The sequence below is a fragment of the Ornithorhynchus anatinus genome, chromosome 7 (assembly GCF_004115215.2).
Source record: "Ornithorhynchus anatinus isolate Pmale09 chromosome 7, mOrnAna1.pri.v4, whole genome shotgun sequence".
NCBI lineage: Eukaryota > Metazoa > Chordata > Mammalia > Monotremata > Ornithorhynchidae > Ornithorhynchus > Ornithorhynchus anatinus.
Window position 1 is genome coordinate 35081874 of NC_041734.1, and position 27960 is coordinate 35109833.

At 45.5% G+C, this 27960-nt stretch overlaps 1 protein-coding gene across 5 annotated transcripts in view; it reads left to right on the plus strand.

Annotated features, from left to right (window-relative positions):
• LOC100076547 (putative methyltransferase DDB_G0268948) overlaps positions 1-27511 on the plus strand; it is a 30428-nt gene extending 2917 nt beyond the window's left edge. For 2 of the 5 annotated variants that reach the window (XM_029069857.2, XM_007668473.3), the window contains exons 2-9: positions 752-801; positions 8020-8145; positions 12537-12697; positions 15113-15326; positions 18821-18921; positions 21129-21266; positions 25906-25949; positions 26270-27511. In XM_029069857.2, the coding sequence (XP_028925690.1) occupies positions 8035-8145; positions 12537-12697; positions 15113-15326; positions 18821-18921; positions 21129-21266; positions 25906-25949; positions 26270-26364 (864 nt within the window). In that variant the 5' untranslated portion in view covers positions 752-801; positions 8020-8034 and the 3' untranslated portion in view covers positions 26365-27511. Of the gene's footprint in view, positions 196-751; positions 802-8019; positions 8146-12536; positions 12698-15112; positions 15327-18820; positions 18922-21128; positions 21267-22835; positions 23012-25905; positions 25950-26269 lie in introns of those variants that run through there. The other 3 variants (XM_007668481.4, XM_001507859.6, XM_007668487.2) reach the window with 3 other exon arrangements.
• The last annotated feature ends 449 nt before the right edge of the window (positions 27512-27960 follow it).

Here is a 27960-nt window from a genome sequence, read left to right on the forward strand (position 1 = left end):
AGTGGGGACATTCCAGCGGTTGGACTCAAACCCCGATCTCCAGGGGGGTTGATTGATGTCAGCTGACCGTACAGGGCCGCTCCCTGCTGGACTGGGACGCCGGGAAGGATTGCATCACAAAATCTAGGTCACCGGCTCTGAGTCATTCGAGGAAAAGCCGCCCACAATTGTCAAAGATCATTTCTAAGGCCGCTGGTGATGTGAAGTTGTATAGGGGAACAGGGCGGTGTAGTGGTTGGAGCGTGGGTCCGGGAGGCAGAAGGTCACGGATTCTAATCCCGACTCTGCCCCTTGTCTGCAGGGAGACGTTGAGCAAGTCACTTCATTTCTCTGGGCTTCAGCTACCTTATCTGTAAAATGGGGTTGGAGACTGGGAGCCTCACGTGGGACAGGGAATGTTTCCAACCCGATTTGCTTGTACCCACCCCAGCGCTTAGTACAGTGCCTGGCACATAGTAAGCGCATAACAACTACCACAGTTATTACTGGGAGGGAGGTGGGGGGGGGGGGGTTATGGAGGTGGGATGGAGACCCTGGTGCCCCGATCACATTGAGTTGCTTGTAACCACTCCAGCGCTTAGTATAGTGCCTGGCACATAGTAAGTGCTTAGTAAATATTATTATTAATTATTGAGCTTGACACTGAGTCTCTGTTGGTTTTTGGAAGCCTTCGAAGGAAGAGTTTGGTGGAGGAATTTCTGTACAATCCGATCATTTCCCAGTTGACATTTTGCATCTCCATGTCCTGCAGGACTCGGGAACACTTGTTGACACTGACCCATAAAAGGAAGAAACTCTAAGGTAGGTGGTTTCGACTAGAAACTAATTGGACTGAAATGTAATGCCTGCTAAAATTTACAATTGGCTGGAAAGTAAACCAGTAGTAACTGCACTGCTCAGGTCAGTGAAGGGATGGAGAATACATTAGGATCAGCTTACCTCAGCGCTTAGTACAGTGCTTAGCACATAGGAAGCGCTTAACAAATGCCATAATTATTATTTGTCAGAAAGCAAATGAGATTTACATGTGATAAATTCCTATTTAATCATGATTTCACAAATATTAGATCTAGTGCTTAATTTAATGCTAAAACAGCAACTTGACTTGGAGTGAGACTTGTTAATCGTATTTATTGAGCGCTCACTGTGCAGAGCAGTGTACTAAGCATTTGGGAGAGTACAGTACAACAGAGTTTGTAGACACCTTCCCTGCCCCCAAGGAGTTTATAGACTAGTATGAACTCCTTCAACTCTCATTAAAGGAGTTCACACTTAATATCAGTAATACCAGGTGTTGAAAGTGAGGTTTGATAGTCACAGGTGCTCTAAAAATCTTCTCACTAAGAAGAAAAATATTGTGTTTTTAAGAAATGTTTTCTCCATTAATTTATTTGCATCATTTTTGGATTCTAGTTAATCTGCAACCTTGATAGAGATTGATTTCCATTTATCAACGGGAAGTCTAGAGGAAGCCCAGGGATTTTGAAGTACATAAAAAAGTGACTTTTCTGGAGCTAAAATGGAAGAAGGGACAGGACCTCAGTGAGACAGGGCCTCAGTGAGAAAGGCAATCAATCTGATAACAGAACTGTGTTTATTAAGTGCCGCCTGTGTGTAGAGCACTGAACTAAGTCCTTGGGAAAGTACCATGAAGGTAAAAGATATGAACCCAGAATAACATGTGTGTTTATTGTTATATTGTACTCTCCCAAGCACTTAGTACAGTGCTCGGTTCACAGTGAGCACTCAATAAATACGACTGACTGACTAATCCAGCTCTCAAGGAGTATACAGTCAGAACTTCCACTAGATTGTAAATTCCCCCCTAGATTGTAGACATTTTGAAAGCAGGGATCTTGTCTACCAGCTCGATTATATCCTCCCAATTACAGTGAACCGCTCACATTGACTGATTCACAGTCTAATAGAGGATGCGGGGAAGTAAATGTTTTTATAAATAGTGGCTGCAAGAATAACAACAGAAATACAACAGATAATAACCAGAATATGGAAAATAAGCAGACAAATAACCAAAAAAGAGCCAGGAATAGGATTCTAATCCCGGCTCTGCCACTTGCCTGCTGTGCAACCTTAAGCAAGTCTCATACTTTCTCAGTTTCCTCATCTGTAAAATGGGGTTAAATATCTGCTCTTCCATCCCTCTGCCCCCAGATTGTGAGCCGCCTGAAGGGTAGGGACTGTGTCTGATCTGATTATTTTGTACCAACCTCAGTGCTTAACGCAGTGCTTGGTGTATAATATTATTACCAGAACAGAGAGGAGTTCGGCAAGGAACAGAGGACTGATTCTTCGGATAACCGGTCATCCCCGTGTATAAGTCCCGGCTCCTTTAGGTCAGGGTGCTCTGTGGTCAACAGCGTTGATTTACATGGTATTTGAGGTTTACACCCTGAATTATTCTGAAGAAAGAATATAGAAGATAGAGGGTTTAGTAAAGGAGAATGTCACAATTCCCTGTGAGTCAGCCCAGGGAAAGGAATTACAGACAGAGATGCTGGGACTGCAGATAAAGTACCATTACACTGAGGTAAAACAAACGGAGAAAAGGCAGCAGTTAAAAGAGATGTTGATAATTCATGGATAGAAGAGTTGTGCTCTCTAGCGTCCAACTCACAAAAGTACAAGACGTGGAATTCAGTCAGGTAAAAGCATTTATTGAGCGTTTACTGAGCCTGGGAGAGAGCCATTAGTGCTAGCTAAAATCCCTGCCCTCAAGGAACGTCCAATCTAGTGGAAAAATGTGAATCAGGGTGAAGTCTGTTCCCCGTCCCCCCCGCGTAGACTACAAGCTCGTTGCGGACAGGGAACGTGCCTCACCAACTCTTGTTATATTGTACTCTCCCAGCTGCTTAGTTCAGAGCACTACACACAGTAAACGCAGTGGACAGGATTTAGAGGGCAACAGGTGGAGGGAGGAGGATGTTTTAGGGTCTAAGTGGATAATGTGGGAATGGCAGGGGACAGCCCTTGTCATTCGCAGACAGGACAGGAGGGCGGGGAGTGGAATGGAAATGAGGTGGGTTCTGGAGGTGACAGAGATGGGAAAGATGTGGCAGAGGGAGACGGGAAGGGGCATTTAGAGAAAGCATGTTTGATTTGGGATAGGTTTGGGAATCAGCGCTATGTAACACCAGGGACTGATTCGGACCGAGGCTTGGCAATTCCAAATAGTTAACCATGTCTGCACTCCCTCCCTGGCCCGCTCTGAGTCCCGGCCGTGCCAGGCTGCTGTCTCCTTTGATGTGGCACCCTGATGTGCCTTCCTCCTTGACCATCTAAGATCATCCTTGCCAGTGTCACTCCTCACTTACATGGCCACCATGTCATCGTGGCCTCACTCTAATGGTCTTGAGACTAGGCCTGTAAGCTCATTGTGGGCAGGGAATGTGTCTGTTATATTGTTATATAGTTCTCTCCCAAGCACTTGGTACAGTGCTCTGCACACAGTAAACGCTCAATAAATATGATTGGCTGAGAAGCAGCTTGGCATAGTGGAAAGAGCTTGGGCCTGGGAATCAGAGGACCTGGATTCTAATCTTGGCTCCACCACTTACGTGCTGGGTGACCTTGGGCAATTCACTTAACTTTTCTGGGCCTCAGTTTCCTCATATGTAAAATGGGGATTCAATACCTGTCCACCCTCCTACTTAGACTGTGAGCCCTGGTGGGACAGGGACTGTGTCCAACCTGATGAATTGTATTTACCACAGTGCTTAGATTGGTGCTTGACACATAGCAATCAAGAAGTATTATTATTACCATTGTTATTATTAATAAATTTCTCAAAGCAGCCGGACTTGTCTAGTAGTTTCCAAAGTCCAGTTCTGCTGATGGTGTCAGCTTGGTGGAGTGATCTCGAGTCGATCACTTCCATGTGGCAACTGGGCAGAGCTAGGCCCTGGAGATCCTCCGTCTGTGGAGGGGCATGGGCCATGCCATAGAAGGGCCAGGAGGGGACTCAGGGTAGACACCCAGGCCTTGATAAGCTACTTCTGTTTGTACTAACAAAACACTATAAAGGCTGCGATTTGGGTATTGGCTTTTCAATGTTTAAAATAGAATGTTGCTTGGCTACCTACGATACATCATCGATACATCATTTTGAAGTGGTTTTCCTAGTGTAGCTTTCTCTGCCTAGAATCCCGACTTCACCCCTGCAGGAATCCATGAACCTGTGATATTGTGTGGGAGTGTAGAGAGCGTGTGGGAGCTGCTTTCAGATCTCCCCATGGATAGCACAGTCTTAATTAACATCCAGGTGTGTTTCTCAGTTCCTTAAGAAACTGGCACTTTTCCTCTTATTTATGGTATTTGTTAAGCGCTGACTATGCGTCAAGCACTGCCTTAATTGCTGGGGTAGATACAAGTTTATCAGATTGGACGTAGGCTTTTTCCCACATGGGGCTTATAGTCTCACTTGGAGGGAGGAGGATTTAATCCTCATTTTACCGATGAGATAATGGAGGCTCAGGGAAGTTGTGACTTGCAAGCAATAGGATTACACAAGCAATAGGCAGAGCCAGAATTAGAACCCAGATCCTCTGACTCTCAGACCTGTGTTCTACTAGGTCACACTGGGTTAGGATATTAATCTGATTTAGTCTCAGGCAAATGTCATACCTTTTTGTGTCAAAACTTTCCTTTCTGCTTTTATAGGAACCCCTGTTCTCTCCCCCTTGGAGAGAGATGGAAAAATCTTCGGCTAAGAAATTTGAGGGTCAGACATTCGATAGTGGACTCTGCCCTTTCCCGATCCATAAACATCATGAGGAATTTAGGGGGGGCTTCACCACGTAGACTGTAAGCTGGTTGTGGGCAGGGAATGTGTCTGCCAACTCTGTTGTATTGTACTCTCCTGAGAGCTTAGTTCAGTGCTTTGCACATAGCAAGAGTTCAATAAATACCATTGACTGTTGGATTAAAAAAAGAGTTAGCTTGGTTTCTCTGACCGAAGCAGTTTATGTAGCTCTTGTAAGAGTTTTCCAGGAAGATGAAGAAGGGAGCTCATGGGCATGGGAATCCTGGGGCAAACTGGATTATGTGATAAAAGGGCTGAGGAGAGTAAGGCTTGGTCAGTGTAACTTGGGGTGAGTGTGTTAGAAAAGCAGTGTGGCCTACTTGATAGAACACGGCCTTGGGAGTCAGTAGACTTGGATTCTAATCCTAGCTCTGCCATTAGCCTGCTGTGTGACCTTGGGTGAGTCACTTAACTTCTCTGTGCCTCATTTCCTTATCTACAGAAAGGGAAATCATTGCCAGTTCTCCCTCCTACTTAGACTGTGAACCCCATGTGGGACCTGATTATCTTGTATCTATCCCAGTGATTAGTATCATGCTTGATACATAGTAAGTGCTTAACAAATATCATAATCATTATTATTAATTATTATTATCCTTGGTACTTCAGCTTTCTCTTGTGTATAATGGGGATTTTGTTAGTAAAGCCTTACTATGTTCTACTGTTCTCCTTCCTCCAAAGGCTGTGAATCCCATGTGGGACAGGGACTATATCCAACTTCATTATCTTGTATCCAATTATCTTGTATCCACCATATAAGTGCTTGGCACAGAAGTGCCTAACAGATACCACAATTATTATTATTAAAGCTGGCAACAGAAAATTGCAGGGAGGTGTGGGGAAACCTGGATATTCAGAACAGCCCTGGGATAAGGACTCCATGGAAGGTTTGTTTTTACCTCCTTTTGTGCTTTTGCTGTTGCATACAAGTATTCTAATTCAGCCACTGCTTCCGCTCTTGTTGCTAAGCATTTGGGAACGTTTTATAACATCTGGCTTGATCCATTCAATACAGCACTGACTTTCTTCCTTTTCTTCTTCCCCTCCATCTTCTCAAGCTCCTCCACAGATTTTCCTCCAGGTCTTTGAGGGAATCTTTTGGCCTCTTGTCCCTTTCCTACACACCCCCCTTTCCTCTTGCCCTAACTTTGGGCATGCCACCTCCTCACGGCCTCTCCTCCCTCTTCCATGGCTTCTATTTCCTAAATTGTGGAGATGCCTCCTTCCTGCCACTACCCTTCCCTTCTCCTGTGACTCCTCCCCTTCCATTTTCTGCATGAACTAACTGTAAGTTGGCTCTTTTCCTCATATACCTTTCCACCTCCTTAGAAAACTATATCCCAGAAATACTACTTTACTATAGAAGGTCCTGAGTATAGGTAGCCATGTACATATATTTAAGAACACATACCTGTCACTTACAACCCAGTCCACAAGCTTCACTCCTCTAATACCAACTTACTCACTGTACCTCACTCTTGTCTCTCTTGCCAGTTGCCCTTTGGTCGTGCTTGTCCTCGTACCTAGAACTGCCTTTCTGGCTCCTTTCTGGTCCTCTAGACTGTAAGCTCATTGTGGGCAGGGAATGTATCTGTTTATTGTGGTATTGTACTCTCCCCAGCGCTTAGTAGAGTGCTCTGTGCACACTTAGCACTCAGTGAATACCATTGACTGCCTGACTGACTGACCTTCGTGGTTGGCAGACTCCTTAGTTCCTCCATCTTCAGAGTCCTGCTAAAATCACAACCTCTCCAGGAAGCCTTCCCTGATGAATCGCTCATCTCCCTTCCCCTATCTCCCTCATAGCACATCACCTTTGCACTGAATCCTCAACCCCCAGCTAAACATTTAGATACTCACCTCCTCCCCCTCATCCAGCACTTTTATACAGATTACTCTAGACTGTAAGCTTGTTATGGGCAGGGAATGTGTCTGCCAACTTTGTTGTATTGTACTCTCCCAAGCGATTAGTACAGTGCTCTGAGGAGCAGCATGTCCTAGTGGATAGAGCCTGGGCCTAGGAGGCAGAAGGACCTGAGTTCTAATCCCAGCTCCACAATTTACCTGCTGTGTGACCTTGGGTATATCACTTAACTTCTCTGTGCCTCATTTACCTCATCTGTAATTGTGAGCCTCATGTGGGACAGGGACTGTGTCCAACCTGATTAGCTTGTATCTACCCCAGCACTTAGTACAGTGCCTGGCACATAGTATGCACTTAACAAATACCCCCCAAAAAGCACTGAAAAAATACCATTGACGATAATGATATTTACACTCTGTTGCTTCCCCCTACCTGAAAGTTACAATCGGCCTAGACTGTAAAATTTTGAGGACAGGAATCACATCTGTTAATTCTGTTGTATTCTTCCAAGTGCTTTGTATAGTGTTCTGCACAGAGTAAGTGTTCAGTGAATACTGTTGATTGCTCTACCTATCATAATGAGAAGCATCATGGTCTAGTGGATACAGCACAGGCCTGGGAATCAGAAGGACCTGGGTTCTAATCCTGTTCTACCACTTCTTTGCTGTGTGACCTTGGGCAGGTCACTTAACTTCTCTGTGCCTCAGCGATCTCATCTGTAAAATGGGGATTAAGACAGTGAGCCCCATGTGGGACAAAGAGCGTACCCATCTTATTACTTTGTATCTACCCCAGTGCTTAGAACAGTGCCTAACACATAGTAAGCACTTAAGTACCATACAAGAAAATAATATTCTTTCTCCCATAGAAGGGGTGAAAGAGAAGAACCAAAATGATTTTAGGGCACCTTAGTGATGCCAACCACATCTTTGAAATCCAGAGTCAGAATTCAGAGGATTCTGGACTTGAGTAGAGGTGGAGCTGAGCTCTGAGGAGTTATTTAGGTTAATGTCTGTCTCCCTCTCTGGACCGTAAGCTTGTTGTGGGCAGGGAACATGTCTACAAGCTCTGTTGTATTGCACTCTCCCAAACAGTGGTCTGTACACAGCACTCAATAAATACCATTTAATTGATTGATTAGGGTTGAATCGGCAGACCGCTGCCTCTGCGATACGTAAGCTCTTTCCTTCATACCAAGTTTTCAGTTTGGGCTCTATGGATTGCCTATTGACAACACAATTAACGCGTAACTGGCAGAGTGTCTGTGCCGGTAAACTGAGTGGTCCCCGGGGAATTGAATCCTGTCTGATGAGCTGTACTGACTTTATCTTGGTAGGAGTGATCAACCATCATGCCAGTCCAGCTCTTTGAGGGCGAGGATCACGCTGCCCTTTACCAGAAATACCGGTTCCCTCCATCTGCAGAGGTCCTAGATGTGATCTTCTCGTTTTTGGGAGAAAAGGTAAGATTCTAAAGGAGGTCTCTGGGTGAGGATGAATTTCCCAACAAGAAGTGGAGAAGATGCAGGTTGGGCAGTGTCCCTGAAGTGGTGCCTCTTATGCCACCATCTGTCCTGTCCCCAGGGTAGAAGCCTCTGATTGACCTTTGACTTCACTCTCCCACAGTCCAGCGCACAGTCCGGTTCTGTCTCCTCATCCTTTATTGGTTCTCTCAGCTTTCCATGCTCTCCAAACCTCAACTGTGTCTCTAGCCTAGCCCCTGGCCATCTCCCTCTTGGACTGTTGTGTCATTTGGCTTTGGGCCTTCTTAGCTCCTGAAAGTGCTTTCTTTTCCCTCAATCAGTGGTATTTATTGAGCACTTACTGGACAGAGCACTGTACTAAGTACTTGGCAGAGACAGTTCAACAGATTTGGTAGACATGTTCCCTGTCCACAAGGAGCTTAGTAGTCCCACACTCCTCTAAACCCTATATTGACTCTCCGTGAGTCTCTGTTAAGACTGGTCACCGCAACCTCAATTTCAAAGATGTCATTTACCTCCAGCCTCCTAGCTTCTTTTATGTTCCCCTTATTCTTCCCTGGACCCTTGCCTTGTTCCCCTGACTAACCAACCAGCCCTGATTGCCTTCCCTCCTTCTTAGCTTCATGCCTCCCCCTCCCCCTCACATGGCCGTCTCTCCCCAAGCCGCCAGTCTTTCAGACTCCAACTATAGCCTTAAAGATGTCCCAGACAGTCACTTCCTCCGTGGAGTCTTACTCAAGTGGGAAAGTTAAAGACGGAGAGAGGAATGCTAGAGGTGTTTGGTGATCCATTCTTTTCCATGAGGTTGTGGGTCCAGGAGGGCAGCCCTCACCCAGTTCCTTCAAGTGTCCTCGTGCTACGTTTAGAGTCAGAATCTTGGACTTGGAGGCCATGGGTCTGACTACTGAACTGTGGGCATGATGATGTTTTTATGGATACCGCTGCCTCCCACTGTTTAGTTGGTCAATTTCAGTCATTCAGTTGTATTTATTGAGCGCTTACTGTGTGCCGAGCATTATTCTAAGCGCTTGACTCTGCCACTTGTCCGCTGTGTGACTTTGGGCAAGTCACTTCATTTCTCTGGCCCTCAGTTACCTCATCTGTAAAATGGGGATTAAGACTGTGAGCCCCATGGGGACAGGGACTGTGTCTAATGCAATTTGTTGGTATCTACCCCAGCGCTTAGTACAGTGCCTGGCAGATAGTAAGCACTTAACAAATACCCCATTTATTTTTATTCTTATTCTTGTTATTGGGAGAGTACAATATAATAATATTATAGACACATTCCCTGCCTTCAATGAATTTACAGTCTAGAGGTGGAGACAGAAATTATTATGAATGAATGAATTACAGATAGGTATGTAAGTGCTGTGGGGCTGGGAGGGGGGATGACAAAGGGAGCAAGTCGGGGCATCACAAAAGGGAGGAGTTTAAGTAAATGAAAAGAGGGCTTAGTCAGGGAAGGCCTATGTTGTTATTTTGGACTATTGAATTTATAATTTGCTCTTTTTTACCGTGGTATTTGTTAATTGCTTACTATGTGCCAGGCACTGTTTTAAGCACTGGGGTAAACACAAGGTAATCAGTTTGGAGACAGTCTATATCCCACATGGGGCTACAATCTTAATTCCCATTTTACAAGTGAGGTGGCTTGAGAAGTTAACACAAAGAAGTTAAGTGGCTTGTCCAAGGTCACACTGCAGACAAGTAAAGGAGCTGGGATTAGAACCCAAGTCCTTATGATTTATTTATTTATTCATTTATTAGTCATTTATTCTCATTCTCTGTGATTTATTAGTCAGTCAGTCACTTTTATTTATTGAATGCTTACTGTCGGCAGAGCACCGTACTAAGCACTTGGGAGAGTACAATATAATAGACACATTCATCACCCACAACGAGCTTACAGTCTAGAGGCGGATTCTTGTTCCACGTGTCTGTCCTCCCTCTCTTAGAATGGGAGCCCTGCGTAGGACAGGGACTGGGTGTTAATTGATTATATTTCATTCATTCCAGCCCTTAGTACAGGACCTGACGCATAGTAAGCCTTTAATAAATATCATAGATAACAATGAAGATAATAATGACAATTTTATTCAAAAGACTCTTAGTTGCCTCTTTATCTTTACCAACCCCAGCACTGTAATAGACATCCTCTGGCCTAAGATATCACAGTCAGCAACACTTGTGTAATGCAGTTTCAAGCCACAGCCCAAGAACTTTCAGAGCAGTAAAGATAGTAATAGTTTTTAGTGCGCGCTTACTGCGAGCACAGCCCTGTACTGAGTGCTGGGAGAGAATTCCAGAAGGAATTTAAACATGGTCCCTGACTCTCTCAGGGGAGGGGAATTCACAATTTAAGATTCAGACAACATCTAGTCTATTCCTCAGCCTTCAGACATGCTTGTCCTAAACTGTACAATACAGAACAATATCTACCCTACTTGAGGACTTGAACCTGAGTCCTCTGGCTTCTAATAATATTAATAATAATAATAATAATTGTGGCATTTGATAAGCATTTACTATGTGCCAGGCAGTAAACTAAGCACAGGGGTGGATTAGCTCTCTCATTCCCCCCACACATCCAATCCGTCACCAATGCCTGCCGGTCTCACCTTTACAGTATTGCCAAAATCCGCCCTTTCCTCTCCATCCAAACGGCTATTGTACTTGTACAAACTCTCTTAATATCCCGGCTGGATTACTGTGTTAGCCTCCTCTCTGATCTCCCTTCTTCCTGTCTCTCCCCACTCCAGTCTATTCTTCATTCCGCTGCCCGGATCATCTTCCTGCAGAAACGCTCTAGGCGTGTCACTCCCTCCTTAAAAGCCTCCAGTGGTTGCCTATCAACCTCCGCACGAAACAAAAACTTCTCAATCTGGGCTTCAGGGCTGTCCATCACCTTGCCCCCTCCTACTTCTCCTCCCTTCTCTCTTCCTACTGCCCACCCCGCACGCTCCGTTCTTCTGCCGCTCACCTCCTCACCGTCCATCGTTCACGCCTATCCCGCCGTCGACCCCTGGCCCACGTCCTACCGCTGTCCTGAAATGCCCTCCCTCCTCACCTCTGCCAAACTAACTCTCTTCCCCTCTTCAAAGCCCTACTGAGAGCTCACCTCCTCCAAGAGGCCTTCCCACACTGAGCTTCCCCTTTTCCCTCTGCTCCCTCTGCTCCCTCTCTGCTCCCCCTCCACCCTCTTCTCCCTCCCCTTCCCCCGTCACCTCCCCTCAGCTAAGCCCCCTTTCCCTCTGCTCCTCCCCCTCTCACTTCCCCTCCCCTCAGCACTGTGCTCATTTGTGTATATTTTTATTACTCTATTTATTTTGTTAATGAGGTGTACACCCCCTTGATTCTATTTATCGTGATTATGTTGTCTTGTTTTTGTCAGTCTTTCTCCCCCGATTAGACTGTGAGCCCGTCACTGGGCAGGGATTGTCTCTATCTGTTGCCGAATTGTACATTCCAAGCACTTAGTACAGTGCTCTGCACATAGTAAGCGCTCAATAAATACTATTGAATGAATGTATGAATGAATATTAGCAAATCTGGTTGGACATGGTCCCTATTCCACATGGGGCTCACTAGACTGTTGCTCTGGCAGTTGACTACAGCACTCACTACGAGAAGCAGTGTGGCTCACTGGAAAGAGCACGGGCTTTGGAGTCAGAGGTCATGGGTTCAAACCCCGGCTCTGCCACTTGCCAGCTGTGTGACTTTGGGCAAGTCACTTAACTTCTCGGTGCCTCAGTTCCCTCATCTGTAAAATGGGGATTAAGACTGTGAGCCCCACGTGGGACAACCTGATTCCCCTGTGTCTACCCCAGCGCTTAGAACAGTGCTCGGCACATAGTAAGCGCTTAACAAATACCAACATTATTATTATTATTATTATTATTACTTCCCCTGATTTGATTAGGGAAGCAGCATAGAGTAGTGGATAGAGCATGGGCCTGGGATTCAGAAGGTCCTGAGTTCTAATCCCGGTCCTGCCACTTGTCTACTGTGTGACCTTGGGCAAATCACTTCACTTCTCTGGGCTTCAGTTATCTGTAGAATGGGGACTGAGATTGTGAGCCCCTCGTGGGACAAGGACTGTGTCCAACCCAATTTGCTTAACCCCAGAGTGTAGTACAGTGCCCGGCACAGAGTAAATACTTAACAAATGCCACAGTTATTATTACTATCTTGTGTCTACCCCAGCATTTAGTAAGGTGCTCAGCATTTAATAAACACCAGCATGATTATTCTTTTCCTTGGTCACTGCCCTCAAGGAACTCAGGTTTGCCAGGATGGAAGAGACCTAGGTTGGAACCTAAGCTGCACTAGGCAAGTGGCATTTCTGGCCCTTTTTGTTTTTGTATCAGAAGCAGAAACCATACGAGCTGGCTGTGGATGTGGGCTGTGGATCGGGCCAGAGCACGCGGGTCCTGGCACCTCATTTTGAGCGGGTCCTGGGGACGGACATCAGCGAGGCCCAGATCCAACAGGCTGGAAAAGCCCCCAACCCCAACAACGTCTCCTACAGGTTGGTTGGATCCAAGTTCCCTCTCCCCCTCAGAAGAGTCCTGCCCCTGGCAGACCGTGGCCGGGCAAGAGAAAGTGTTTCTCCAACCTTCCGGGTTCAGGCCCGATAGCCTCCTCCAGACCGTGAACTCCATGTCAGCAGAGATTGTGTCTACTAACTCTATTGTACTGTACTCTCCCAAGTGCTTAATACAGTGCTCTGCACACAGTAAGTGCTCAGTCAGTGCCACTGATTGGACCCAGCTATCTGGGTCTTGGCCCTGGGTCTTTCCCCCAACTCCCACACTCTTTCTGATTGCTGTGGCAGTGGTTTTTGTGGAGAGCAGAGGGGAAAAAGAGAGGGACAGGGGCTGGACACACACACACACACAAACACACACACACACACACACACACACCCCACTCCCATTTGAAGGGGTCTGGGCCAGTGGCCTCTTGCCCTCTCAGTGGGATGATTTGGATTCTAGACCATAAGCTCATTGTGGACAGGGAATGTGTCTGTTATATTGTTATACTGTACACTCCTAACAGTGCTCTAGACACAGTAAGCACTCAATAAATACGATTGGCTGACTGACCGACTGACTGTGGGCCTCCTGACTAGTACGGCCGGGGGGCCCAGGGGTTCCTAGAGTCTGCTTTCTTCCTGGGATCCTTGATCCCTTGGGCTTTCTGGAATTGGTGTGGATGATGGAGAAGCTTGTCTGCCCCTCGCCCTGAGAGAGGGCATGTCTGAGCCATAATGCCAACCCATAATCCAGAGGGAGCTGCTGGGCCTGCATGGCACCTAGAGCTGGTTGAAATACCAGGACTGGCTAGAGCCCCGAACTGAGAAGAATAATAATAGTAAATAATGGTATTTCACTCAATCGTATTTATTGAGCGCTTACTGTGTGCAGAGAACTGTAGTAAATGCTTGGAAAAGTACAATACAACAATAAACAGTGACATTCCCTGCCCACAATGAGCTCACAGTCTAGGTGGGGAGACAGACATTCATACAAATAAATAAAATTACAGATACCTACTTAATTATTAAGCACTTTCCATGTGCCAGGCGTTGTACTAAAGGCTGGAGTGGATACAAGCAAGTTGAGTTGGACCCAGTCCCTGTCCCACATGGGGTTCACAATCTTAATCCCCATTTTACAGATGAGGGAACTGAGGCACAGAGAAGTGAAGTAAGTGATTTGCCCAAGGTCAGACAGACAAGTGGCAAACCCAGGTTCTTCTGACTCCCAGGCTCAGGCTGTATCCACTAGGCCACAAGCCAAGCTGGCTGGAATCCCAAGCTGGCCGGTGGCTTTTTCTTTTGGACTAGCGGGTGAAATAATTCCCATCTCACAGATGTCTCCAAGACTTTCATGGGCTGGGAAGAGAAATTCAGACAGATGGCTAACTCTGTTGTATTGTACTCTTCCAAGCACTTAGTACAGTGTTCTGCATATAGTAAGCACTCAATAAATGCAATTGATTGATTGGAGCAGACTCTGGCTTTGAGCAGAGAAGGAAGAGAGTTAGTGGGGCAGCTTGGCCTAGTGGAAAGAGCAGGGCACTGGAAGTCAAGAGAGCTGTTTCCAGTCCCAGTTCTATCTGTTGGGTGACCTTGGGCAAGTCACTTAAACTCTGTGTACATTAGTTTCGTTAGCTGTACAATGTGGATAAGATACCTGTCCTTTCCTGCCTTTTAGATTGTGAGCCTTATTTAGGACAGGGGTCTTTCCTCTCTGATTTCCTGGTGTCTACTCTAGCACTTACCTCAGTGCTTGGTACATAATAAGTGATTATTAAATGCCATCATGAGAGTTACTGTTGTCATTGTACTTGAATTAAATTCATAGCTCTTCCAGTAACTCAATGGTTGTGTCGGCTTTAAAACACTCAATCATCTCGCCCCCTCCTAACTCACATTGCTGATTTCCTACTACAGCTCAGCACTCCTACTTTGCCTCCTCTATCATCAGCTTGCTCGCTGTGCTTCTGTCTCATCCGTCTCACCACTGACCCCTTTCCCATATCCTCCCTCTGGCCTGAAACTCCCTTCCCCTCCAGACCACCATTCCCCCCACCTTCAAAGCCTTATTAAAATCACTTGTCCAAGAGCTCTTCCCCAGTTAAGACTCCCCTATTCTCTCTTTTCCCCTACTCTCTCTCGCTTCTGTGTTGCCTATCACTTAGATCTGTATTCATTAAGCACTGGATATTCACCCCACCCTCAGCCTCTAAAACACTGTGTACGTATCCGTAAGCAATTTCTCCATATTAATGTCTGTCTCCACCTCCAGACTATTAGCTCGCTGTGGGCAGAGAATGTATCTACCAACTCTGTTGCAGTGTACTCTCCCAAACGCTTAGTACAGTGCTCTGCATACACTTACGTGCTCAATAAGTGCCACTGATTGGCTGTTTTTTGTAGGGTCTGCCCTGCCGAAGACCTCCCCCTGGAGGATACATCAGTGGACCTGGTTACCGCATTCACAGCCGCTCACTGGTTTGACACGGAGCGCTTCCTGCAGGAGGTGACGCGCGTCCTGAAGCCTCAGGGCTGCTTGGCCCTGAGCACCTACCTCCCGGGGATGAGCCTGCACTTCGGGGACCGCTCAGAGCAGCTCACCCAAATCTTCAGGGAGGTAAGTAGGCCGACCGGATTCTCTGAAGCACGTCATACAGCTATAAATCCTAACTTTTTAACAGCAGTGCGGAAGCGTGGGGAAAGGACTTGAATTCCTCCATAAACCTTCCTCACCTCTGCCATCGGTCAGAAATCTGACCTTGCTGTATTTGCTTCTAGACAGTGTCCTCAGATTCGTACCCACCATTAGCAACCCTGATTGAGATCCTGGGGGTTAGAACCATACCCCTGAAGCAGTGTGGCTCAGTGGAAAGAGCACGGGCTTTGAAGTCAGAGGTCATGAGTTCGAATCCCAGCTCTGCCACTTGTCATCTGTGTGACTGTGGCAAGTCACTTAACTTCTCTGTGCCTCAGTTCCCTCATCTGGAAAATGGAGATAAAGACTGTGAGCCCCACGTGGGACAACCTGATTCCCTGTGTCTACCGCAGTGCTTAGAACAGTGCTGTGCACATAGTAAGCACTTAACAAATACCAACATTATTATTATTATTACCATAGAATATAAGACCTGGTGCCCACCCTGGACAATCTAATAGGGGGAATAAATTGCTGATAGTATTTGTTGAGCACCTGGTAATCTGCTTTGTGTCAATACCGATGCAGGAGGAAGGACAGAGGCAGTGGCAGCATGTGGCTTCCACAAAATGTAGAATGTTGGGAAGGCTGTAGCCTCGGATGTGACTCTGATCTCTGAACCATAAGGAACCCAAAAATCTGCGCCCCAGCCACAGTGCGGGACTGCTTTCTGTTTTCATTTTGTGTATTTTCACTTTCCTTTTATATTGATTTACTGTTTATAATTTTACATCTTTCCTTACGTGTTTATCACCAGTCCCCTCTCCCACCTTCATCCCTTTTATCCCCTCTAGGCCGTGAGCTCTTTGTGGGCAGGGAACGTTTCTACCAACTCTATTGTATTGTACTTTCCTAAGAGCTTAGTATGGCGCCCTTAGACTGTGAACCCCATGTGGGACATGGGCTATGTCTGACCTGATTAACTTGATTACCCCAATGCTTAGAACAGGACCTGACACATAGTAAGCACTTAACAAATACCGTAAAAAAGAATGGGGTAGGATAGCTGTAGAATATTGGAGTAGGTCAAAATAACAGAGGTCTCTGTGGGGAAACAGATCAGATTTTCTTGGGGTAGGCTTTGGGCTCTTATAATTGTGGTGTTTGTTAAATGCTTACTATGTGTCAGACACTATACTAAGAGCTGAGGTGAATACAAGCAAATTGGGTTGGACACAGTCTCTGTCCCACGTGGGGCTCAGGGTCTCAATCCCCATTTTACTGATGAGGTAACTGAAGCCCAGTGAAGTGACTTGCCCAAGGCCACATAGCAGACAAGTGGCGGAGCTGAAATTAGAGCCCACATCCTTCTGATTCCCAGCCTCATGCTCTATCCACTACGCCATGCTCTTGCCCCCACTGCGGGGGAGAGAGTTGGGCGATCAAGCTGCCAGTTTAGACCTGCCCTCTGACACCAGGACTGAGACTGAGGATCCTGCTGGATCTGGTAGCTCCACCCTGCTAAAGCCCACGGACTCCTGTCCCTTGTGTTGAGGAGGTCTATCTGGCTTTAACCCCCGCGCTCTCCAGGCATGGGAGTGGAGTGGGGTGGTAGGGAGGGTCCGAAGCTGTTTGGAAGGACTCCAGTGTGGCCCACCTCTCCTTCCAACAGCAGCCCACCCCTGACCCCACATTATCCGCAGTGCTTAAATGCAAGCTGAAACACGCTTAGGCATAGATGTCCAGAGACCACAGACTGGAACACAAATACATACACTAAAACACAAAAAAAACCCCATGCTTATTCACATGTAGCCCGAGCTATCCATAATGTGTACCTGGCTGGTCGTTCATAAAGCTACTGATTTGGAATTTACCCATTGCAGCATGTTCCATTTACAATTCCCTTTTAAACTCTACCTGCCTTGAGTGCCTCTTTATTCCATTTTTATGTCAAAATTTCTAAAATTCCTATAGTATATTTATGAATTCAATTAGATAAATGATTAACAAATACCACAATTATTATTCAGTGCACAAGGCTCACATATACACAGTTTCATGCAAACACAAATGCATGGACAGACAGAACAACAGAACAACAGAGACTGCAGGTTGGGTCCCATGAAGGAACCCGGGAACGAGCACAATCAATCAATCATATTTATTGAGCGCTTACTATATGCAGAACACTGTCCTAAGAGCTTGCGAGAATACAATAGAATTAGCAGACACATCCCCAGCACAAGACCGAGAGATAATTTCGCAGCAGTCCAGGGCAGGGGAGGGGAGTGATGGCCAGAGAATCTTGGGGGAGGTAGATGCAGCCTGGGTGAAGGATAGTATTTTCTGATCAGGGTGCTGTTAAGCAGCAGACCAATGAATGAGAAGCCTGTGGCATGGATGGATATCTTAGTTCCTGCACTCTCAGAGCATGGAAACTTGCTAATTTCCAGAAAACAGACTGACAACCTGGGGAAGCGGCGTGGCTTATTGGCAAGAGCCCGGGCTTGGGAATCAGAGTTCGTGAGTTCTAATCCCAAGTCTGCCACTTATCAGCTGTGTGACTTTGGGCAAGTCACTTAACTTCTCTGTGCCTCAGTTACCTCATCTGTAAAATGGGGATGAAAACTGTGAGCCCCACGAGGGACAACCTGATTGCCTTGTATCTACCCCACCGCTTAGAACACTGCTTGGCACATAGTAAGCACTTAACAAATACCATCATCATCATCATCATCAACACTACCTGGAAGTCAGGCCACCGCAATGAGTGCTAAGCCTTTTTTTAAAAAGAAAATGGCATTTGTTAAGCGCTTACTTTGTGCCAGGCACTATACTAAGCCCTGGGGCTAGTTGTCAGGTTGTACACAGTCCCTGTCTCGATGGGACTCACAGTCTTAATCCCCATTTTACACATGAGGTAACTGAGGCGCAGAGAGGGGAAGTGACTTGTCTGAAGTCACACAGCAGACGAGAGGCAGAGTCAGTATTAGAATTCATTCATTCATTCATTCGTATTTATTGAGCACTTACTGTGTGCAGAGCACTGTACTAAGCACTTGGAAAGTACAATTCAGCAACAGACAGAGACAATCCCTACCCAACAATGGGCTCACAATCTAGAAGGGGGGAGACAGACACCAAAACAAAACAAGTAGACAGGCATCAAAGCATATTAGAACACAGGCCTGTGCTCTATCCATTAGGTCACACTGCTTTGCAGTCCTATCTATGCCACATTCTTCAGTCCTGATCACCGTGTCAACCCGACATGTCGGGATAGGTAGCATCAGGCAGAGGAATTCTGAGATCCTCCCTCCGCCCCGCCAGCCCCTCACTCGATCAGTGGTGGAAGATCACCCTAAGCTGGGGCCACTGCCAGAACATGAATCCAGGGTCCTGCCTTCTGAGCCCCCTGACCCAGTGTGGGGATGGACCATTCCCAAACCATCCCGTCTGCTTTCTCTTTGCAGGTGCAGGATTTTCTCTCCAAGTACGCCAGTGAAAAAGTAAATCTCGTCCACTCTGAGTACCAAGAGATATTTGACTCGGTGCCTTTTCCAGACAAGAAGAGGTAAGAGGCGACACAGCCCCGCCAGGGGTGGGAGAAACTTTTCAGGCAGAGTCCCTGGCTTTCCTGGGTGACAGCAGGTCTTGAGGGTAGGGGCCTCACACAGAGTCATTCAGAAAACCTCTGGACTTAATTTAGGGTAAAAGCTTTAACCTCCTCACTGTGCCTCACTCTCTTCTCTTGACATCATCCCCTTGCTCATGCCCTTCCTCCTGCCTGGAACTCCTCCCACTTCCACATCTGACAGATCAACACTCTCACCATTTATAAAGTCTTCCTAAAAAATCATATAATAACAATAATAATAATGGTACTTGTTAAGCACTTATAATGTGCCAACCACTATTCTAAGCACTGGGGTAGATACAAGTTGATCAGGTTAGACACAGTCCCTGTCCCACATGGGGCTCACGCTCTTAATCCCCATTTTACAGATGAGGGAACTGAGGCCCAGAGAAGTGAAGATACTCGTCCAAGGTCACACAGCAGACGAGTGGTGATGCCGGGATTAGAACCTGGTCTTTCTGGCTCCCAGGTCCATGGTCTATCCACTGAGCCGTGCTCCTCCAGGAAGCTTTCCGCGACTAACCTCTTATTTTCCCTTTTTCCCCCACTTTTCTGCATCACCTATGGTTTTGAGTCTTTACCACCCAAGTAAGCACTTAAAAACGTCCCTGCCTACACCCATACCATGCTTCTGTTCATACCCTTATGGTAAGGTGCCACTCCTACCTATATCTTAAATTAATGTCTGCCTCCCCTGCTAGTCTGTAAGCTCCGTGATGGCAGGGGTCATGTCTACCAACTCTCTTATATTGTAGTCTCCCAAGTGCTTAATACAGAGCTCTCCACATACCGTAAATACTCAATAAATACCTCTGGTTGACTTTAAGGATGTTGTTTTCATACAAAGAGAATAATCACTTTCAATTAGTTCTTCACAATGTAAGTAAGGAGTCAAGGAGCTCTGGGGTTGAGGGTGACTTGGTGTCCAGATCTAACTGAGACCCTCCCTGCTGGTTGTGGTCAGGGAGCATGTCTACCACCTCTGTTGTATTATACTGTCCCAAACACTTGGTACAGTGCTCTGCACACAGTAAACACTTAATAATAATAACAACTGTGGTATTTAAGTTCTTACTATGTGCCAAGCACTGTTCTAAGTTCTAAGATACGAGATTGGATGGATAAAGTCCCTATCCCACATGGGACCTCACACTCTTAGTCCCCATTTTACAGTGAGGTAACCCAGAGACGTTAAGTGACTTGCCCCATGTCCCACAGCAGGCATATGTGAGGGCTGGGATTAGAACCCAGCTCCTCTGACTCCCAGGCCCGTGGTCTCTCCACTAGGCTCTGCTGGATGCCTTTGAGAAAGTCACAGTTTCTAAGGCAGTGAACCCAAGCAGCCCATTTCATCTTGATACTCTTCCACTTCATCGTCTGACCTAACTTGATTAAGTCTGTACTCCAGGCTTGTTCTCTTGTACTAAGTGCTGGGAAAGAGTATACAGGTGGGAATTAGACACAGGTCCTGTCCCTTGAGAGTCTCTCAATCTGAGTTGTCCTGCTTCTCACGGCCAGGCTAGGCAAACCTGGGGTCACACTTCCACAGCCTTTCCGATGTCCTAATCTTCTCGGGGCAGTTTTCCTGGCCAACTCACATGGGAAACAGGGGTTGAGGTAGTCTCTCTCAGTGGTCCCCATTGCTGGGTACTCCTCTGGGTCTGGAGGAGAGGGTTGAGAAGCAGTGCTGCCTAGTAGAAGGAGCCCAGGCCTGGGAGTTGGAAGACCTGGGTTCTAATTCTGGTTCCACCACTTGCCTGTCAGGTGACCTTGGACAAGTCATTTCACTTCTTTGGACCTCATCTGCCTAATGGGGATTAAATACACATTCTCCCTCCATCCTAAACGGTGATCCCCATGTGGGACAGGGACCGTGCCCAACCTGATTATTGTGTTTTTACCTCAGTGCTTAGTACAGTGACTGCCACTCATAGTAAGCACTTAATAAATGCCGCTATCATTATTATCAGTATTACTAAAATAAGATTATTTTTTTCTGAGGTTTTTCCCAGACCATCTCCCTAGCTGAGAAGAAAAGGGAATGCATTTTTTTCCCAACTTGATCATGCCTGGGAAGTACTGCGATAAGGTTTAGAAGAAATATGCTATACTTGCACTTTACCTCATCTCTTCCTGCTTTACAGGATTCCCACAATATCCAGTCGAGTTTCCTTTTCGGTGGCTCACCTGATGGGGTTTATCCAGTCCTTTTCCATGTTCCAGACCTTCCTAGAGGTGAATTCAGAGGCAGCAGAAGAGTTCCTGAAGGCGACTCAAGAGAGGTAAAGTCAAGTGAACATATAGTCAAGTGAAAGAGCCCTGGGTGCCGTTGCTGTGCATCGGTCAGGCTCTGTGGGCTGAGGGAACAGAATAGAGAAGCAGCATGGCCCAGGAGTCAGAAGGACCTGGGTTCTAATCCCGGCTCCACCACATGTCTGTTGTGTGACCTTGGGCAAGTCACTTCATTTCTATGTGCCTTATCTGTAAAATGGGGATGAAAACTGTGAGCCCCACATGGGACATGGACTTGTGTCCAACCTGATAAACTTGTATATGCCCCAGTGTTTAAGTATAGTGCCTGGCACATAGTAAGTGCTTAACAAATAACATTAAATATCAACAAATACCATTTTCTAGACTGTAAGCTCTTTGTGGGCAGGTAATAAGTCTGGTTTATTTATATTGTTTAATGTTATATTGTACTCTTCCAAGAGCTTAATAGTGCTGTGAACACAGTAAGCACTCAATAAATATGACCATTTGACAGTAAGAAAAAAGAAAGAATTGAGTTGGCTGGAGAAATTGTCCCAAGCCTGCTGGACTCTGACCGATCCTTCAAAAAGCTCCAACACTGTAATGGTTTTCCTCCTGAAAACCTGCGTGAGGTTATGAAATGGAGGGAAATGGTGATGTTTGCTAATGTTAGTTGATCAAGCATTAGGTTAGCGCAATGGGGAGCTATGAAGGACAAGCCTGCCCTTTAGTAGCTCCCATTCTAGTTGGAGGTGGAAATAATAATAATTGCAGTATTTGTTAAGTGCTTACTATGTGCCAGGCACTGTGCTAAGCACTGAGATAGATACAAGGTAATCAGATTGGTCACAGTCCCTTTCCCACATGGGACCCACAATCTTAATCCCCATTTTGCAGATGAGATCACTGAAGCACAGAGAAAGGAAGTGACTTGCTTAAGGTCACACAGCAGACATGTGGCTGAAATGGAAATGCTCCTGTGGTGAGCTTGTAGGATTGGAGAAATCTGTCTACAAAGACAAGGGCATGATGGCTCATGAATGGCAGGGGCAGAGGCAGCTCTATTCATTCAGCAAGATGGTGATGGAGGCACCCACCAAACCTGGTCCCGCTCTACCCACCACGTGTGAATTCTTTCCTCACCTCTTATGAGAAGCAGTGTGGTCTAGTGGATAGAGCACAGGCCTGGGAGTTAGAGGACCTGGGGTTCTAATCCTGAATCCTCCACACCTTGTTTGCTATGTGACTGTGGACAAGCTACTTTAACTTCTCTGTGCCTCGGTTACCTCATCTGTAAAGTGGGGATTAAGATTGTGAGTCGCGCATCGGACCTGGACTGTGTCCAACCTGATTAGCATGAATATACCCTAGTGCTTAGTACAGTGCCTTCCACATAGTAAGCACTTAACAAATACCATTTTTTTAAAAAAAAGATGTCTGAGGGGCCCTAGAGTGACCCAGAGCTGAGCATGGAAAGAAATCTGCATCTTCTGACTCCCATCCCTAGATTTTGTCCCCCTGACTGTGCTTGAGGAGCCTGCCCTCCCGTGGAGGATCTGCCTACCACACTTCCATGTTGTCTTCCTTTTCCTCCACAGGTTCTTACAGACCATGGGGGTGTCGTCTCTGGAAACCCCGCTAGAGATCACATGCAGTCACGTGTGTGTCTTGGCCTGCAAAACGCCGGCCGTGGGGGAAGCCTCCCGAGTTTAACCCAGACCTCATCTTTCTGTGGGCTGAAATGAAATAAAAGGATTGACACCCACAAAGGAAACTGATGACCGTGTTTTAGCATTCAAGGAGCCTGGCTCCACTCTCCTGTGGCCACTCATTGTCTTTCCACAGTAAACAGCAGGAAGACTGGGTGGCTCATGGAATAGGGCATGGTTGGGATCACCAGAAAGGGGCTTGGGGCTTTATTGACGTTTTCCAGTCAGCTATGGAATTTAGGCCTCTTCTCCCTCTCCACCTCTACAACAGCATCAATGATTGCAGCCTCAAGCAATCAATCAATCGTATTTATTTTTAGCCTCAGCAAAAGCTGTATAATAAACAGTGAGCAGCGAGGCCTAGTGGATAGAGCATGGGCCTTGGAGTCAGAAGGACCTGGGTTCGAATCTTGGCTCTGCTGGTGTGACCTTGGGCAAGTCACATCACTTCCCTGTGCCTCAGTTCGCTCATCTGTAAATGGGGATGAAGACTATGAGTCCCACGTAGGACATGGACTGTGTCCAAATTGATTTTCTTGTTTCTACCCCAGTGTTTAGAACAGTGCCTCACACATAGTAAGTGCTTAACAAGTACCATTAAAAAAACCCCTCTGCCTTCAATGCAGCAATAGTATTTAAGCACTTACTTTATGCAGAGCACTGTACTAAGCATTTGGAAGAGTACAATCAATCTATTCATTGAATGCTTATCATGTGCAGAGCACTGTATTAAGCACTTAGGAGAGTACAATACAACAAGAGTTGATAGAAATATTCCTTGCCCACAGTGAGTTTAGGGTCTAGCGGTGGAGACAGACATTAATATAAATAAATTTTGGATATGTGTATAAGGGCTATAGGACTGAGGGAGGGATGAATAAAGGGTGCAAATCCAAGACCCAAGGTGGCACAGAAGGGAATGGGAGAAGGGGAAATGAGGATGGGATCAGGAAGGCCTCTTAAGTTGATAGACCAGATCCCTGCCCTCAAGGTGCTTACAATCTATATGTAAAAATATTTACATATAGGGGAAGCAAAAGAGTATAAGGATATTTACACAAGTGCTGTGGGAGAGGGGAGGGGAGAACCTAAGTGCTTACGGGGTAGGGACTCAAAGTGCATGGGTGATGTAGGATGGGATGAAATAAGGTGGGGAGATGAGACATTAGTCAGAGAAAGAGTTCCAGCCTTTCAGTCAGTCAGTAAATTGTATTTATTGAGCGCTTACTGTGTGCAGAGCACTGTACTGAGTGCTTGGGAGACAACAGAATAACAATATAGATTATATATATATATATACATATATATATATATATAATATGTAGCAATACAACAATATAACAAATGCTTTCTAGGGCCTTTTAGCTAACTGTGGACCATGGGGGATCTGGATCCTAGAAATGAGACAGATGTCATCACCTTGTCTAGGGAAGACAAAGGCTTTCCATTCTAGATTGATGGAAACCTGAGGGCAAGTGCCCTCCTTGTGGGCTCTGGTGAGAGGATGCAGAGAGAGAGTAAGTGCAGGTTTCTCCTGGCCAGGGAATGGGGAGGGGAGAAGAAGCAGAGTTGGCATTATATTTTCAGGGCATATTTAGATGCTACAGGATGGCAAATTCAATTTTAAGTGAATGCGTGGATTTAAGTGAATTAGGGTAAACATTCCTGCTATCACCTAGAATATCCCAAACAAATTTCCCCTGCCAAATCTTAGTCTTTGCCAAGAGAGTCTAAAAAACAATTAAGACAAAAATGAAATCAAATCTGCATAGACAAAAGAATCGATGAAGAAAACCACTTCAAGAGTTTAATATAAGAGCCTGGAATTGAGAGTGGGTACCTTGAAAAATTAAAGCTGCAGTAAAAGAAAGAATTAATTGGAAAAGGGATGTAAATGAAGACTAATAGCAAGATCTAGCAAGTTTCACCAAGGCTCTATGTGAAGACCAGCTATTAATGATGGTGTCCCACATCGTAAACGGAAACTGAGCCTTGGCCCAGTAATGAAGACTGCAAGGAGGAGAACCTGAGAGAAGAAATTGATTCTAAAGCTAATGGTTTCACAGTGCCACTAGCAGTCTCTTTCTTCCCTGTCAGTCCTATTTCTGCCGAAGCACAGAGAGCTATAAGTAGCTTCATACCTTTTTAAAACACTCATCCCCTAGCTTCTTCCTTCCTTGACTGCCATCTTCAACTGTTCACTCTCCAATGATTTCTTCCCCACAGCTTTCAAGCATACTTATGTATCCCCTATCCTAAAAAGCTGTGCATCCTCCAGAGCTCTCTTCAGGCTCCATGCCTGTCTTCATGGCTTGGGCTGTTGGAGAGAGCAAAGAGGTAGGAATAGGGTGAAGAGCTTTAAGTTAATTCCCCTTAATAATTCCTGAAAGAGTTTTCACTTTTATCCTCCCCACTCTGCTTGCTCTGCCCTCTCCAACTTGGACAAAAGCACCAAACCACTCTCTGCCATCTAACCAGATAGGAAGTTGGACTGCCAAGAGGAGAGGGCTTGGTTTTCAGTTCTTTAGAATGCTAATTAAGGACACTTTTGAAGCCCAATCACTCCAGGTGTGCTTCATGGTACTTAAAAATATGTATATTAAGATGTGCACTGGAATTTTTAAAAATCACAAAACATTTGTTTCAAGGTTTTGCTATGGTAGAAATAGCATTCAGGCCTATGCCAAAATGTTGGTTTACCCAATCAGCTCTGCAGTTGGATTCCAGTTGGTGGTTGCCCACATCTCACTTCTGATTCAACTAGCAAATCTCCCTGTCAGCTGGCCCTAGAGTGCCAACAAGTTGGTTTTTAGTTGGGATAAAGTTATTCATTTACTTTGGGCTCTAGTATCAGCAACTTGGCCCCCATCCTTCCCTGAATTAAGCTTATTGGTTTGCTGCCCCCACTGCACCCCCGGGACCAGATTTTCAGATACTCACTCTCCTGCCTCTCCTCTAGATCCTGCATCCTAAGAGCTGAAATTGTTTGGTGTGGAAATGAAGGTAAAAAACCAACAATAGGTAATCAGCCCTTGCAGAGTGTGTTTTGATATTTGTCATAAGGAGAGAGAGAAATTTACGGTTCAACAGTTGGGATTGAGTTTATGCTGGTTGATTTTGCCCTTTCCTGTTTGGTGTGTGTGGTGGAATATTGAGTCCAGAACAAATCTGCCTCCTCTCTTCATTGCCCAAATATTAACCAAGCTTTATGAAGGAGAAAGAGTTATACAAATAAGATCTGATTTTAACAGCTGAATCTAAGTACTAGACCTATGTGGAGGTGCACGATCAAGAACTGAACTGTATTTTCTCTGTCCCTGCAGAGCCAGCCAGCACTACTCAGGAAAGGCTTTATTTCAGCCATAGAATGTTCTATTCCAGAAGAACGGAGGATGAAGGAAAATCAGATGATTGTTAGGTTTGGGGAAAATCCAGCTACTGGTTAAGACGAAACTGTTCTACACCCAAGTCTCAGTCTTGAGCCTCTGGTCCAGGATATAGGAGGGTAAGAAAAGAAAATTTGAAGTGAAAGAGGAGGGCTTTTGCATCATAACCAATTCTGGAAAAACCTAGCTTCATGCACAACAGCCTCTCCTGAGAAGATCTCCCATCATGGGCCTTCATGGCCCTGGGATTAACAGGGGGAAAGTAAATTGATGCAAAATTCTCCTATTGGTACATCAACTCCCATCCTTGCTACCCTGGTCTTTGGGTGATGGGAGGGGGGAAACCTCAAAGAAATGCTGCAAAAGCAAAGGTGCAGAATCTCTTGAAAAATCTGGTCCAGCTGTCCAAGAAATTCACAATAGGTCTTTAGGATGGCATTTCTGGACCAGGAGATTATCCTCATTAGACAATCTGGGATAGTTCCCTTATGAGCCTTCTGGTTTTTAGTGGGTTCATTCATTCATTCATTTGTATTTATTGAGCACTTACTGTGTGCCAAACACTGTACTAATTGCTTGGGTGAATAATATACAACAATGAAATGAGACATTCCCTTCCCACAAAGAGTTCCAATTTGAGCACTTAGACCCATTTTCCATGTTAACCAGTTGTCCAATTTTATAGGGAATTATCCTTCAAAATTCTATAGTGTTATATCAGGATTACTATTTTAAACCTGTATGATTAAAGCACAGCAGAGATATGTCCCTGATCTTCTCTAAATCATGACTCTCCAACTCAATTTTCAATGGAATGTTATTTTTCTCTCATTCAATTAATATCAAACTCGACTAAAAGATGCAATCCATCGCAGTGGCATTTCAAAAGTTAATAAAATAGTTAAAATGAAATAAATGTAAAACCTAGCTATAAACAGCACAATAAAATAGTTTAAAATGAAAATTAATCCTAAAGTCACTAACATATAAGTCATGGACATATAAATTCTTACAACACCAATTTCATTGAATGTAGATGTATTGAATTTTTTAGAATAAAAAATACCATAAATTTGAAGCCCCAAAATGGCGAGGTTTATCTTTGCATTTTTGGCATGAAACTCTACTTAAAGCTCACCTCCTCCAAGAGGCTTTCCCAGACTGAGTTCCCCCCTTTTTTCCCTCTGCTCCCTCTACCCCCCCTTCACCTCTCCGCAGCTAAACCCTCTTCTCACCCCTTTCCCTCTGCTCCTCCCCCCTCCCGTCCCATCCCCTCTGCACCGTACTCGTCCACTCAACTGTATATATTTTCATTACCCTATTTATTTTGTTAATGAGATGTACATTACCCTGATTCTATTTATTTGCTATTGTTTTAATGAGATGTTCTTCCCCTTGATTCTATTACCATTGTTCTTGTCTGTCCGTCTCCCCCCATTAGACTGTAAGCCCATCAAAGGGCAGGGACTGTCTCTATCTGTTACCGATTTGTACATTCCAAGCGCTTAGTACAGTGCTCTGCACATAGTAAGCGCTCAATAAATACTATTGAATGAATGAATGAATTAGGTGAAGGGCTTTCTGAAAGCCAGCTGACTATAACACCACAGACCCACCCAAAAACTTGG